At 47.8% G+C, this 15,066-nt stretch overlaps 1 protein-coding gene across 3 annotated transcripts in view; it reads right to left on the bottom strand.

The window, feature by feature from the left end:
* Gask1a (golgi associated kinase 1A) overlaps positions 1-15,066 on the bottom strand; it is a 57,100-nt gene that overhangs the window by 19,127 nt on the left and 22,907 nt on the right. For all 3 annotated transcript variants that reach the window (XM_058576603.1, XM_046437668.2, XM_046437667.2), the window contains exon 2: positions 539-1,834. In XM_058576603.1, the coding sequence (XP_058432586.1) occupies positions 539-1,834 (1,296 nt within the window). The remainder of the gene's footprint in view (positions 1-538; positions 1,835-15,066) is intronic.

Below are 15,066 nucleotides of genomic sequence, written 5' to 3'. Positions count from 1 at the left end.
CTGAAGCCCTCAGCAACTTAGGGAGGCCCTAAGCAATTAGTGAGACTGTGTCTCAAAATAAAAAATAAAAAGGGCTGGGGATGTGGCTCAGTGGTTAAGTACCCCTGGGTTCAATCCCTGGTACCATAGATAGATAGATAGACAGACAGACAGACTCCCCAGTTAGATCCCATGCCCTAAGAGCCCAACCTTCCCTAGGATCCCCATTCTTCCCTTCAACACAACAACACCAGGGCATGGCAGGGACCACAGGCACTCTTGTGCCCACACTGAACTGCTATTACCCTTTATCTCTCTCCTCCTATTCTCTTTGCCTCTGTCTCTCTTGTTTCTTCCTCTCTCTTTTATTAAACTATACAAAACCATCTTGAATCATTGTTGATTCAAAGATATGCAGTTATAAACAGTGGCATGCTGGTAAACAGTTAACAACCCATTCTCTAGGAGTAAAAGATAGTCTGATCTGTAGCATTGGTTAATTTCTGTGGTGTACATATTCATACACTGACAAACCAGGACCAGGGGAAGAGTTACCTACCTGCAGAAGGAAGTCAAAGAGTGCCAGGCGTGCCCACTCCCCACGGTGGATGCCCAGGCACGAGGCCTGGCCTGGCCAGTTGCAGCCACGTGCCAGCAGGGCCTGATACTGCAGCCAGCCCAAAGCCAGAGAGTTCTGGTCTTCATCTGGGTCACCCAGGTGCTGCACATCAGGTGCCCACCAAATGACAGGCCTTGTGCCACCGTCCGTATAGCGATAGGGCAGCAGGGGACTGTGGAAGCGCCGGGCCACAGCAGGCAGGCTCCGGCGAAGACCCAGCACACGGTCCACGTGGAAGGAAAGGACTTCGAACAGGTCCCCAGGCCTCTTGATCAGACCACAGAGCCCCTGGGAGCAGAGTTGGCTGAAGCTGGGAGGAGACATGTCCTGAAGGGTACCCTGGGCAGAGAAGCCAACCTGCAGCACCTGCCCATGGGCGGGGACCCTGGCTTTGCCTACCACCTCTCCCTGGGCCAACATCCGAAGGGTCTGCACATCATGTTCTGTGAGCCATGGGGGAACCTGCCCAGCAGTCTTTGGGCTGGCCAAGAGCCCAGGAGTCTTCGCATCACACCATATGGACATCTGCAGCTCCCCAACAGAGTTAGGCCACTGATGAGCCCCCAAGCCTGGGGTGTTGTCCTCTGTTTGTCCCCCACCAGTTGAGATTCTGTCTTCAGTTCCCAGCAGCTGATCCCTGCCTGCCGCTGGAGCGGATGGGAGGGTCAGTGCAGCAGTAGGTCTCCAGGCTGGAAGAGCTGCCCCGTTGCTCCCTGTGAGTGGATTGACCAGGAAACCCATCTCTCTCCATGTCTCCTTGTTGGGGCTGCTGTGCCAGGGGTGTCCCAGGGCTTTGATTCCTACATCTCTGACTTCATGCTCCCCCAGAAGCATAAGATGCTGGGTACTGACTCTCAGATCTCTTGCCAAAGCAATGGCCCTCTTGGCCCTCCCCAAATGCCTGGTGTCCCCTTCTGGGGACTGCGTCCTTCTGTCCATTTGCCCTCTGTGGCCTTGCTTCTCAGCACAGGCCAAGATGGAATTCCTTGGCGAAGCCCGGCCTCTCCAGAATCCCATGTTCCTTGCTCGCTGTCTCCGGCTGGAGCTCAGAGCTTGGCGAATGTGGGGCCCAGGGGTGCCAGTCTCCCCCTGGGGATCCATAGGACCAGGGTCTGGGCCGGCAGCTAGATGCTCTGGGGGGAAGCGGTTAACAGCCACCACAGACAGGATCATCAAGAGGCAGAATGCCATCGCTGAGCGCCTCTTGCCACGCAGCCTTCTCCAGAGCCAAGATGCCTGGGGGATGGGGTGGGAAAAGATAGTTTAAGACTGGGAAAGACATCAGCCCCAACCCACAAAACCATGGCGACAGTGAACAAAGGAGCATCCTAGGTGCAGGGAAGAGTGAAGAAATAGTAGCCCAGGTGGAGGGACAGCTAGCTGCTCTCGAGAGAGAGCAAAGTCCGGGCAGCTTGGCTTGCCCTTACCTTCCGCAGGCCTTTGCAGAAAACACCTGCACACAGGCTTGGGCTTCTCCTCAGCCTCCCCTCTGGGTTAGCCACCGTACAACGCTGGCCATCATGCCCCACAAGGGAATTTTCCACATCTGTGTCCTCCACTAAGTGCTGGGAGCCCCTCTGCTCCCATCTCCATGTGATTCCATGGGCCCTCTTGAGAGACTTCTAATTGTCCCCCACTAGTATGCTCATCCTCCTTTCCAGGGCACATGGCCATCCAGTGAAAGATGACTTTGCCCCACTTCCGTGGCCAGTGGCCATGGCCATGTGACAAAGTCCTTACCTTTGGCATGAGCGCCAACCACTCTGCCTGTGCCACCTGTTTCAAAGGAAGTTGGCTGCCGTGGCCTTTCTCTGTCCTTTTCTGGCCTACTGGCACTTGAATGTGGCAGTATCAACTCTGTACACTTTAGCAAGTGCACACCCAGGGGCAGTGACCAGCACGTGGTTCCTAGACCAGCAGCCTCAGTATCTCCTGGGAACTGATCAGAAATGTGGATTCTCAGGCCCTGAGAAACTGAGGTGACTCCATTTTTGAGAAACCAGCTTCTACCTCAAGGCCTGTCCAGAGGGAGGGGGCATGACCCTTGTCCTTAGAAAAACCCATAGACTGCCCCTAGGCACATACCCACCCTGCTGAGTTGTTTGTCTGTAAATAACAGGAGAGATCTGCAGAGCCAGGTGTCCCTGACTCAGTTAGGCTAGGTGAGGACCCATAGCAACCCCCTAGCAACCACCAATCAGCATGAGACAGGGAAAATACCTGAAATGCCAGGTGACCCTCCCAGTAGTTTCGGTGATTGATAACACTTTAGGAAACCGTGTATTTTAGCGTGTACACCCATCAGTTCAAATTTATCCACCTCTTGAAATCACCAATCACCCCTACCCAACTTGTTCCCGCCAAGTGAATATGTTAATCAATGTTAAGAGTTGTTTGATTTTCCCGCAGTGTGAAATGATTTGCTGTGTGATGTTGTGACGCATAGAGTAACCCCAAAAAAACTATAAATCCTCACTGAACTAAGGGCCAGGACTCACTCCTCGGGACCGCTGCGTCAGAAACGGTTGTGAGTCCAGGCTCCAGCTTGCAATAAAGACTCTTGTGTGATTGCATTGGATTTGGCTCCTGGAGGTCTACTGGGGTCCCACGAATCTGGCATTACAACCCTACTCCAAAAGCACTGAACCAGAAGTGGGCCCAGCATCCTGAGTTTTCCCAACTTCCCCCTACGACAGATGCCAGCTCAGGTCTGAGCACCACAGCTCTAAGGCAGCGTGGAGTCACTGGAAAGGGAAGGAATATGGGTTCCTGCAAGGCCAAGTAGGAGCAGAGTTGCCAGGAGCTGTTTGAGGCATCTACTGTGAGGTCTCTATACCCATGAGTATTTCTTTTAATGGCACCTGCCAGCAGAGCACTCATATATAGTGAGAATCAATGACTATGTGGCGACTGAATGAATAAAAAAAAAAAAAATGTAGCCCACATCACAAAAACTCTCCCCAGATTAAATATACTTATTGCATTTGCCAGATTCTTCTCAGAGAGTTTTGATACTACGTGAAATATGGGACAAGTTTCTGGAATGCATAGAAAACTAGGCACAAAGCAGACAGAATTTAAAAATCTCCCTTAGGGCTGGGGATGTGGCTCAAGTGGTAGCACGCTCGCCTGGCATGCGTGCGGCCCAGGTTCAATCCTCAGCACCACATACAAACAAAAATGTTGTGCCCGCCGAAAACTAGAAAAAATAAATATTAAAATTCTCTCTCTCTTTAAAAAAAATTATTAAAAAATCTCCCTTAAAGAGGAAACCAGGCCAACAGAACAAACCCTGCTCCATTTTTCTCATGTATGTGCTCACTGTTCTGAAAAGTCCCTTTGTGGGTGACAAAAGGGGATTGTTCGGGATCAGTTCTGCAGTGAATGTCCAGCATCAATAGACTCCCAGTTTCTCTCAAAAGTGCCAGTTCTGTCCCCCACAATCCACCCCAGCAGCAACATTTGTCCAGGCCCCCTGACCCCGGACCAAAGCTGATGGGGTGGTCCTGGACCCTGACCAGTTCTGGGCCAACAGATCCTCGCCCCTGTCCTCAGCCCTGGGAACTTGGAATTGTGGTAAGGTTGACTTGCTCTGCTCATCAAATGAAAGTAGGGGCCCGTGGCCACCCAGCAAGTATGACAGCAGTTGGTCTGTTCTGTCGAGAGCCAGACTGCAGGGAGAGAGAAGGGAGGACTTCTACAGACAACCAGTGACAGAAACAGAAGGGAGCCTGGCCAGCTTCCTGGAGCTGCAGGCCCAGTCCTGAGCCTGGCCCTTGGGAGCTGCACTTACTGCCTGGACTCCATGGGACTCAGCAAATCCAATGTAACCCATCCTCTCTGTACTGGAGCCATGGACCATGTGCACTCCTGCTACAGGCAACCAAAAAGGCCTCATAAGATCATCTCAGAGGTCCCTTCCCTGTGCAATGAAGAGCATCCCCAGCCTCCCTGAGTCACCATTAGGCCCTCCACTTCCCTTCAACCATGTGACCTGGAGGAATGGCCCCCGGATGCATTTTCCTTTTTGTCTGTTTTCAGTCTCTTTCTGAGCCAGTGGCAGTTTCTACAGGAACGAAACACATTCTCTTCTCAGCACCCTGAACATCAGAAGATGAGCAAAAGGAAGTGGGAAAGCCTCAGAATATCCCACGGCCCCCTCCTGCCTCCAGTTCCTCCACACTCATGCCTTCCCTGTCCCAGGTCTTCCTGTCTTTTGGAAATGAGGCCAACATCTCCCTCTCACCACCCCAGGGCTGGTGCATTAATGTCTTGTGGACCCTCTTCATGCCGGATACCTTGGCTGCAGGGAGCCAGTGTATAGTGTTAGGGAGAAAAGGAGTCAGCAGAGGCGTGTGTGTTGGCTGCCTGACCTCACTCTCTGGACCAGCCTCCCTCACTACAAAGGGCCAGCTTGGATGGAATGACCCTAAGGGCTCCTTCCCCACAATAGCCAGTGATTCCAATTCAGGTGGACACTGGAAGTGGACTGACCCACATGTGGGCCCTCATGGACCTTCCCCTGACCCACCCACCCCTGTTAAGCATCTACAGCAGAGCAAAGCTAGACATGAGGAACCCCAACACCAACACCCCCTAAGGCAATTTGGGTCCTTGAGGGATACCTTGAGGGGAGAAGGAGCCTGGAGATTTTCCTTGAAAATGTGTGGTCCTAAAAAAACTGTGCTCCCCAAACCTGGATTTCACCAGAATCTTTTCCTTCTTACTGGAGATGCATTAGAAAAATGGTTTTCAAACTTACTAAGGGAGTTGCATCATGGTCGACCTCGAGGCAGGAGTTTAAGAGAGGACTTTGTGTGCTGTGCACTCGTCCCCCCGACACACACACACACACACACACATTTTACCAAAATAGCTTCTGTTTCTTACCAGGCTAAAAGGTAGCATTGTCCACTCAGATACCTAAACCAGAAGCCTGACCTTCATTCCACACCTTCTTCTGCCCCATATACCCAAGCACACTTTTTCCTTCTACACATCTCTTCAGTCAGTCCATTTCTCACTGTGCTGACTTGACTGAATCAAGGACACTGGCAACAGCCAACAGCCCCCTGATTGGCCTCCGTGCCAAACTCCCGCTCTTGTGTGATCCACTCTCTGCAGCTGGATTACACCCTCAGAGCTCTTTAGAGAAAGTGCGCATGCCTCAGTGCTCCAGCCATCTTGAGCTTCTTCTAATTCTGGACAGAGGCATCCTGTCTCCACACCTTCACACCTACTGTTCCTTTAATCCAGGACATTCCTCTCCTGCCTGCTATTCTTCAGGTCTCAGCTTAGACCCGTCCCCTGGAAGTCTTCCCTGGAGGCCCCTCCACGGGTTGGACACCCTCTCTGTGTGCTCCCGTAATTCATTGCTCCTCCCAGGCACAACACTTTTCACTCTTTGTTCGGTATTTTATCATTTAACAGTCATCTCTCCCAATGGATGGGTTGATTCAGGTCGACAAGACCCTGACCCACTTGTCATTGCATCTCAGGACTGGCACAGTGCCTGGGACACAGGAAGCTCTCTATGAAATGAGCTTCAGATAAGAGGGGTTATCAGGGAGATGCAAACACTGTTCCCTGGCTAACCTGATGGCCAAGGGGACTCCTCCAATCCTAAGGTACTCAGATTCGTTTCAAACAGGTGTGGTTTGACACACAGACATAAAAATGATTGGGATGAAAGAAGTTTTTATTAAACTCAAGGTCCCCTAGAAACAGGAGGCATGGCATGCCACAAAGGGCCACAAGGTGAAGCACAGACAGGGAGAAAAACAGGCAGAGAGAGAGACGGGTGGCCCCTGGAAGAATAGGGAAAGAAAGGAAGGAAGCTGAGCAGGTTCAGGGCTGCATGACTAATTTCCTCTGGCTTTGGGCTACAGGTGTGTGGTTCCCCTTGATCCTGGGGGAGTTGAGGGATGGGAATAGTGTCCCAGACTGCAGACGCCTGATAGAAGGAGCAGGTGAGGATATGGACCCAGGATTGGTTGGTTCACTTATGAAGTCACACTCAGAGGCAAGTCTACTATATCTAGGAATTACCTAACACTACAAAAACAGGACCTTCCTGAGCAGCAAGGCCTTGGAGAGCAGAGCATCAAGAATATAGAAAAGAGGAAATCAAAGTTATCATACTCATGTTACATCCCCAGCGGACAATCCTCCTGCACAACATCAGCTGCCACCTCAAGGCCTGAATCACTCTCTGCCTTCTTGCAGGAGAAATTAATGCCTTTTGGGCTGGGGATGTGGCTCAAGCGGTAGCACGCTCGCCTGGCATGCGTGCGGCCCGGGTTCGATCCTCAGCACCACATACAAACAAAGATGCTGTGTCCGCCGAAAACTAAAAAATAAATATTTAAATTCTCTCTCTCTCTCTCTTAAAGAAAGAAATTAATGCCTTTTGTGAAAACTTTAAGTCACTAGGAGACAAAAGTCGGCCTCCATCCTTCAGAGAGACAATTCTGAGAGGCACTCTGTATGGTATAACCCCGGGTCCTCAGTGGAACCAAACCTGATCAAGCAATGAATATCATCCCTAAGATGCCTTTATCTGATAACCATTTTGAAGTCAGAGTCCAAAGTTTTGTCCAGGTCAGATATCTTTTTAATTTGGTTTTCTTACCATTTTAAAAACACACACAAGTAAAGCATGCATATAGAAAAAATTGCCTATGACAAATCCAAATAATACTATGAAATTGGAGCCAAGAGTGAACATCTGCTTCCCCTACCCAGAAGGAGCCACAGTTAGCCATTTGAGGATACATCTCTCCAGGCCTTTCTTTTCCCTGCGTTACAATATAGGCCTCCATCACAGTGTATCAGTTTCCTGTAGCTGCTGTAACAAACTATACAGATCTGACCACTTAAGACAACAGAAGTGTATATCCTCACAGTTCTGGAAGCCAAGTTTCAAGTCAGTTTCATAGTCAAAACCAAGGTGTTGGCAATTGCCTTTTTTTTTTTTCATAACAAACAATGCTGCATGGAATATCTGGTACACATCTCTCCAGGGAAAATCCTGATTATTTCCATAGAGGAGACACTAAGAAAGGAAGTTGTTGGGTCCCGTTCCACTGTATGGCGGTTATTATCTCCTTTAATCTGCACAACCACCTATGGAAATTGGAATTATTTAATTCCTATTTTGCAGCTGAGAAAACAAAAAAGTCCAGAGAGCTAATGTTTGCCTAGGGTCACAGAGTTGGCAGGAATACCAGTATTCTAAATCAATACTGCAGGGGAAAATGGCCATGGAATGCTTGTTTGGGTTCCTTCTTCTTCTTTAAAAAAAAAAATGTGTTTTCAAGTTGAAGTCATAATCTGTATTCTCGAACTACTAGATACCACTGGGAGAAATAAATCATCTTCTAAAGATGTTCCAAGGAGACAGGCTGTTTTGATCCTGCTCTCGGCCTTACTTGGCTTCGGACAACCTGGGGAAAGTTGGCAGTTGCAGGGAGAGAGGTTCAGAACCGCCATGAGCAGATGTCCCTGGTAGGGCCACCCAAGTAAAGCTTTGAGAAATGAAAGGCAGCTTTGATCAAACTGAAAAAAAAAAAAATCCTCTGTAGAGAAATATTCAGCTGAATAAAAAAAAAATGCATTAGAAAAAAAAAAAAAAAGAGCAGGGATTGATGCCTAATATGCTGGAACGTTTGTTGGTGGGACCCCGGCTGACCCCAGCTGCACACTGGCTGGGTGAGGCTTCCTGCTCCCCCCGATTCTCACCATCCAAACACTCCCACTGTCCTCTGCCCTGCAGTGAAATGGTGTGTCCTTCTCTGTCTTCTCCTACAGCTGCTCTATTGCTTCTTCCCTCTCAATTCCCTACCATCTAACCCTTTGGCAGGACTCCCCATTAATTCCTCAGAGAAGATGCCCACTGGCCCAAGGGCCACATCCACCCACAGCTGTGGAGGAGGAGTGAGAAAAGGAATCAGCCAGAAGAACCAACAGCACAGGCTTAGGAAAGACTCCACCGAGTTCTGTGCCTGCCCTTCTAAGTTGCGTACCATGTGCAAATCACACACTGCCTCTGCTCCATGGCCTGAGTTATAGAATAGGGAAATGAGACCATTTCTCCCTCCAAGGAAGAAATATGTAACTATGTAAATGAGTCAAAATGTGTAAAGGGCCCATCAAGGGGCTGTGGGTGGATGTGGCCCTTGGTCCATTTGCATGAGTGGTGGTGTCCGAGTTATTCTCTCCCCATTTTTTAGACATTATTTTTCTGGGGTATGTAAAATACCCACTCCTCTTCCCAGGTATTGGCACATTGTAATGTCAGGGTAAAAATGGGGACATTTTGGAGCCCAACCCAAGAAAGAGGGAGAAAAAAAGGTTTTTTATACTAAACCTACAGAGTAAGCCAGTAGGAGGCCACCTGGCAATAAGGAGGATCTCAATGTTCTGCAGAGGCTCTGTCCAGAGACAACCAGGATGTGATGGGGAGGAAGCGCTTGGCTTAGAAGCATATGGAAAGATGAAGTTAACAGAGTGGGAGCCAGGAGGGAAGTGGGTGGAGGGACTAACAGGAAAAGACACATTCAGACAGGTGTGGGGTTGAAGCTCCCCAGGGTTGATTCAAAGGGAGGCCAGGAGAATGGTAATCAAAAGGCCCCAGCCCACTGGGAAGCTGAGGCTGTACTGAGCACACCCCACCACAACCTCCATAGGATGGAAGACAGCTCTCAACAGGAAGTGAAGGACAATGTCACTGATGGTGGTATCTGTTCACAATTCTTCCTCTCCTCCTTGTGGTGGTTTTGCTGCAGATGGAGAATCCTTACCTGCCTACTCTCTCTGACCTTGGCCATGTGACTTAACGTTGTTATTAGAATATGAGTGGATCCAACGAGTGGACTTTAAACTTGCTTGCATGGTTTGCTTACTTCCTTGCAAACCTGTCCTGTGGGAAGAGTGAACTCCAGGGGAGGCATTTGAAGCAGACCTGATCCCAACCTCTGCCTGGGGTCAACCCAGCCACTCCTCTGGGGCTCAGTTTACCCAGAGCCCTGGAGCCAAGATACAGGTATATGTTGTTCTGAGCCATTGAGATTATGGGTCTCTTGCTAGGCAGCATTATCTCAGCAAAACCCAACTCTATAGACTTCTGGCTTCAAAAGTCTCTCTTGGGCTCAATGTGTGCACTTGGTCAGGTAACATCAAGGCAGTTTAGTAATGAAGCACAACACCCTCCCTGGACTAAGAAGGGTGTGGTGCTGTCACTACAGATAGGGTTTAGGCTGTGATGAGGCTGATGGTCTCACCTGACCACAGACACAGAAGGGTGTGGAAGGACTAACAGGAAAATTGCTTTTTACCATGAAATGGGAAGATGACCTGGAAGGAGCCTCCGGTTAAATGGAAACCAGGGAGTGCTCTCAAGAAGGATTTAAAAAAAAAAAAAATTCTAACCCAAGCTAGTGACCTTTGAACAGACAGTTTGAGAAACAGGAATGCTGAGCTTCATGATAGTTTCTACTATGATGCCAACAGAAGACTTTTCTCATTTCTATAGGGTCACAGGGAAAAGGAAGCTCTTCTACTGCTGGAAAACCCAGTTGGATTTGGCTCACATTTTGGCACCAGCTCTCCCTTGCTGACACTGCCTCTACCCCCCGACAGCCCCGGAGCTTAACAAACATGATTCCAGCCAGTTGGCAGCACAGGGATGACCTGGCAGAGACAGAGGCAAAGTCATCTCTTCTCAGCTACTAGAGACCAGAAAAAGATGGCAGAAACCTGGTCCTCAACCAAACTGTCATGGAGAGTGGGATCGTAGGATGGCAGGATGACCATGAAATGCTTGTTTGGGTTCCTCCTTCTTCTTTAAAAAAAAAAAAAAAGAATATGTTTTCAAGTTGAAGTCATAATCTGTGGAGGGCAGAGACCACACACTCCTGTCCCTACCCCACAGATAGCACTGCAGAGCACTCACCAAGCATTTCTTAGGAGCTTTCTGAGTGAGAGAAGGGATGTGGGAAGCCTAGTGATATGTGTGTGTGTGTGTGTGTGTGTGTGTTTAGTAGAAGCCGAGTTTTACTCTGACTCTGGGGTCATCACTAAGGGGCTGGCAGCCCTTTGCATCGTCCCCAGCTTTTGCCCTCTTCTAAACAGCACCTCCCCATCAACTAATTGATCACTGATTTATCACTATTCAGACTCTGGCTGAAACTGGCAGTGACTTGAGAAATCGGAGTTTCTGTGCCATTTTTTTCTTTTTTTAAAGTTTAGCTGAATAACTGTCACAGCAAAACTATGCCTGGGGTGAGAGAGAATGCATGAGCAGATTTTCAGAGCCTGGATTAAAACCACATGTCAGAGTCCTCGGAGCAAGTCTACAGGCCGTGGTGGGGCTCTGCTGCCCTTAGCTTCCCAGAGCTAGGCCCCAGGCAGAGAAAGCTGGACTGACATAAGCCCCCAGGGGCAAAAAGGGCATGGGCCCAGCCCTTAGAGCCACCAAGCACCCCCGCAGCCCCCTCCTGATCAGATCTTCTGGGTGCTGGGGTACTGGAGTCACTCCTTCCACTGCAGGCAGAATCCCAGGCTGCCTGTCTCCAAAGCCACCTCCGGGCCAGGCTCCCTTGCTTAGCTCCATTAGAGGGCTGTGATTTTCCTTCCACATCAGCAACTTCAAGGCAAGAAAGGACTTTTGCCCCTGTAATTTCTGACCCAGCCAAGTTAGAGGGGAAAAAAGAAACAAAACCAAAGGAATGATAACTAACTTTTATTCAGTGTTCACTGTGCCTGAAACTGTTTGGGGAAGAAGCCTCATTTAATCCTCAGACTGGAGTTATGGGGCAGGTACTAATACAAATATCCCCATTTTATAGGTGAGGAAAACAAGGCTCACAGCTAGCGAGGGCAGCATTAGGAGGTGAACCCAAGCAGCTTGGCCTGAGCCCCTGGCTTGATTGCTGTGCTGCCCTGAGAAGGGGCTGCCACCCACAGCCCCTGCTCCAGCCCTAACTCCAAAAGACTACGCGCTTGGTTGTAGAGGCCCCTCTCTCAAAGGAGTCCTCTCTGTTTGGGAGTGATCTGTTCATCTGTAAAATAAGACTTGAATGAGACCAAAGGTGGGTGGCCACCTTTCTGCATCAGGGCAAATTAATTGAGGGAAATTAAAAATGTTTGTGGGCTTCATGTTTTCCATTCAAAACAAAAATTAATTTGTGTCTCTTGCCTTACTTTACTCCTATAAATAGAAGGATATCAATGAGAAATGCCACCATTTGACCCACTCAAATCTAGGCATATTTGAGAGGCAGCCTCAGAATCAGCTTCCTAATAACTTGTTATCCCCTAATTGAGACTGAGGCTTGATCTCACAATCAGGCAGATTCTAGGCCTCTTGCTTGTTCCAGAACCAGGTGGTGGCCCAGTTCCTTCCAGCCCAAGCATTCTCAACTACAGGCCAGGAAATTGAAAACAGCTGACTTATGGGGTAAATATAGTAATCCTTAAAAACAGTAACCACTCTGGGTGCCCACCACGCACAAGGCTCTCTCAAAACCCTACCACCATGCACTAATGGAGTGACTATATTGCAAACATTCCAATTTAAAGAAGTAAAGTACCTTTCTCAAGGTCACACAACTAGCAAGTGGCTGGCAGGACTTAAATGTTCCCCAAACTTCATATACTTGTTACTTCACATCAGAATGATGAGGGTAAACTCCAGCCCCTTCCAATGACTTCAGGTGTCCCTGACATGCAGTAATTCAGTGGGTGTTGAGTCAAAGGAGCCAGTCCAGCCTCATCGATGATGGCAGCCCACAAAGTAGATTCTTCAGGACAGAAAAAAAGTTCCTACTGAAAACAAACATCTTTTTTGATCTCCTCCTTATCCTTTTCCTTAATCTTCCCAAGTAAATGCCCTTGGTATATTTGGGGGAGAAAAAAAAGTATTTTGAACAGGCAAAGTGACTATAGATGTCTCAACTTAGGGGATTTATTGGAGATTGGATGGGGTGAAGGTCCATGGCATTTGAAATACCTCTGAAGCTCAGATCTGGTCTCATTTTCCCCAAGCAAACATGGTGGAACGAGCCCACACTCTCCATCAGATTCTGCTGCTAGTGTCCACAGATGACATCAGGGACACAGTATCCCTGTGATGGAATGGAAACTCCTCTGGTGAGCTAATAACAATAGCTAGTGCTGAGATGGAAATGAAGACCCAAATAAGTTTAGAAAGTGACTATTTCCTGTCAAGAGGAAAAAAAAGAAACAAGGAGACAAGCCACAGAAAATACTAGTTTTAAAAATAATAAAGAAAGGAATGTCAAATTTAGAGACAGCAGAAACCTGCAATCCAAACGAATTTCTTTTCTTTTTTTTTTTTTTTTTAAAGAGAGAGTGTGAGAGAGAGAGGGAGGGAGAGATAATAATTTTTTAATATTTACTTTTTAGTTTTCGGCGGACACAACATCTTTGTTTGTATGTGGTGCTGAGGATCGAACCCGGGCCGCACGCATGCCAGGCGAGCGCGCTACCGCTTGAGCCACATCCCCAGCCCTCAAACGAATTTCCATGCCCTCATGAAATGAAAAAGCAATTCAAGAAATTGTTTCATGTAGATCTTTTGCCAAAATAAAAATTATATTTCAAGAACAGCAATAAAAATTGAAATTTAACTCTCTCAGCCCACTTTATTGTATTTTTATACATACATGCTATAATGGTATTTAATATAATAGTATTTCTCAAATTTGGGGATTTGAGAAAGACTCAAGAAGCAGCCATTGAAAACATTAGGATCCCACTGTCTAGCAGGAAGGAGGCTCTTGCAGGGTAACCTGAAGGGGGTTCACCTTTTCACTCTCCCTCCTTCACCAGAGTGGCTTCTGTTATTGGTAGCTGAGCTGTTATCTACAACTACCTGAACCCAACACATGTCTGGGTGGTGCCACAGAATAGAGGACACTGGGAAAACCATGTGACAACAGGCACTTCTGAGACCCTTGGGGTACAAGTGTGGGAATCCTAGGTATCCAGAGATACGATGCAGGCAGTTGCCTCCAAAGGGACAATTCTGCTACATCAAAATTTTATCCTTATATTCTGATCGCCCCAATGCCAAGCACTAGACCAGGAAATAGGGACACCAGTGTCAAGAAGGTGTGGCCCCTGCCCTCAATCAACTCACTGTCTCATAGTAAAAACGTGAATGATATTCATTCCCCCCCCACCCCCTGCTCCAGTGTTGCCTAACCTCAAATTCTCCCACAAAACTGGCCTTGTCTACATTCAGGCCATGTATCTGTTCAAGCTTGGGGCAGAGCTGGCAAAGAATAGAAGACCAGGGAGCAGAGCTGGGTGCCACCTCCTATGGACTCCACTGACTGATAATAATGTTTGTTTAGCATTTTCACTATTATAAGTAGAAAGATATTGTTTCCGTATATCTCACAATGACTCTGGATGATAAGAAGGAATTCTCATCATGCCCATTTTACAGATGAGGAACTCAAGACTCAGAAAGACCTACTAATTTGCTTAAGGTGACATGGCAACTAAGTGGAAGAGCTGGGATTTCCATTGAGGCCTTCAGCCTCCAGAAACCAAGCCCTTACCAGCAGACTGAGCTAGAGGGATACTGACTGAGACAATGGACAAACACAGTTGTTCTTCAGAATTAGAGGAAGATTGGTTCTAAGACACCTGAGGATACCAAATTTCACAGATGTTCAAGTCTTTTATATAAACTGATGTAGTATTTGCATTTAACTTAGGCACCTCCTTTAAATAGTCTTTACTTTAAATGATCTCTAAATGACTTATACTACCCAATACAATGTAAGTGCTATGGAAATTGTTGTCATACTATATTGTTTAGGGGATAATGGCAAGAAGGAAATTCTGCACAGATTCAGTACAGACACATTTTTTCCTGAATATTTTCAACCCAGATATTGGTTAAATCCATGAAACGTGACCTTCAGACAGTGAGGGCTGGCTGCAATTACACACACTTTAAAGGCAGTATCTGGAAGGATTTGGAGAAGGATATGTAGAAGCTGGTATATCTAGGGCCAGATCTCAGCTCTGCCACTGACAACCGTAACTTAACATCAGCTTCCCCATCTGAAAAATGGCTATAATGACAGTTCCTACCTTAAAGTGCTGTAGTGAGAAGTCAATAAGTTTTAATATACTACTCTGGGCCTCATTCTTTCCATCTATGAATGGGCTGAAAACAGTGTCCCTGCATTCTGAGAATTGATAATCCATGGTTGAAAAAGAAAGGGAAGAAAGATTGACAACAGTATTAGGAACTGATGTCGAGATCCCTCCTTGGGAGCACCACTTGCTTGGGTGACTAAAAGAGCAGCTTCTGAACCCCCTTTCTTTGTAGTCCAATGAGGAAGACTTCTGCAACCAGCTGCTCTGTGGACTCTTGCAGAGCCCTGAGGAGGGTTAAAGAACTCCTGGGAGGATGGCCACCATAGGAG

Source organism: Marmota monax, unplaced genomic scaffold (assembly GCF_021218885.2).
Source record: "Marmota monax isolate L192 unplaced genomic scaffold, Marmota_monax_Labrador192_F-V1.1 WCK01_AAM20220418_F8-fsc00021, whole genome shotgun sequence".
Lineage (NCBI taxonomy): Eukaryota > Metazoa > Chordata > Mammalia > Rodentia > Sciuridae > Marmota > Marmota monax.
Note: the sequence above shows the minus strand (reverse complement) of the source record. Positions and strands in the feature narration are given on the sequence as shown.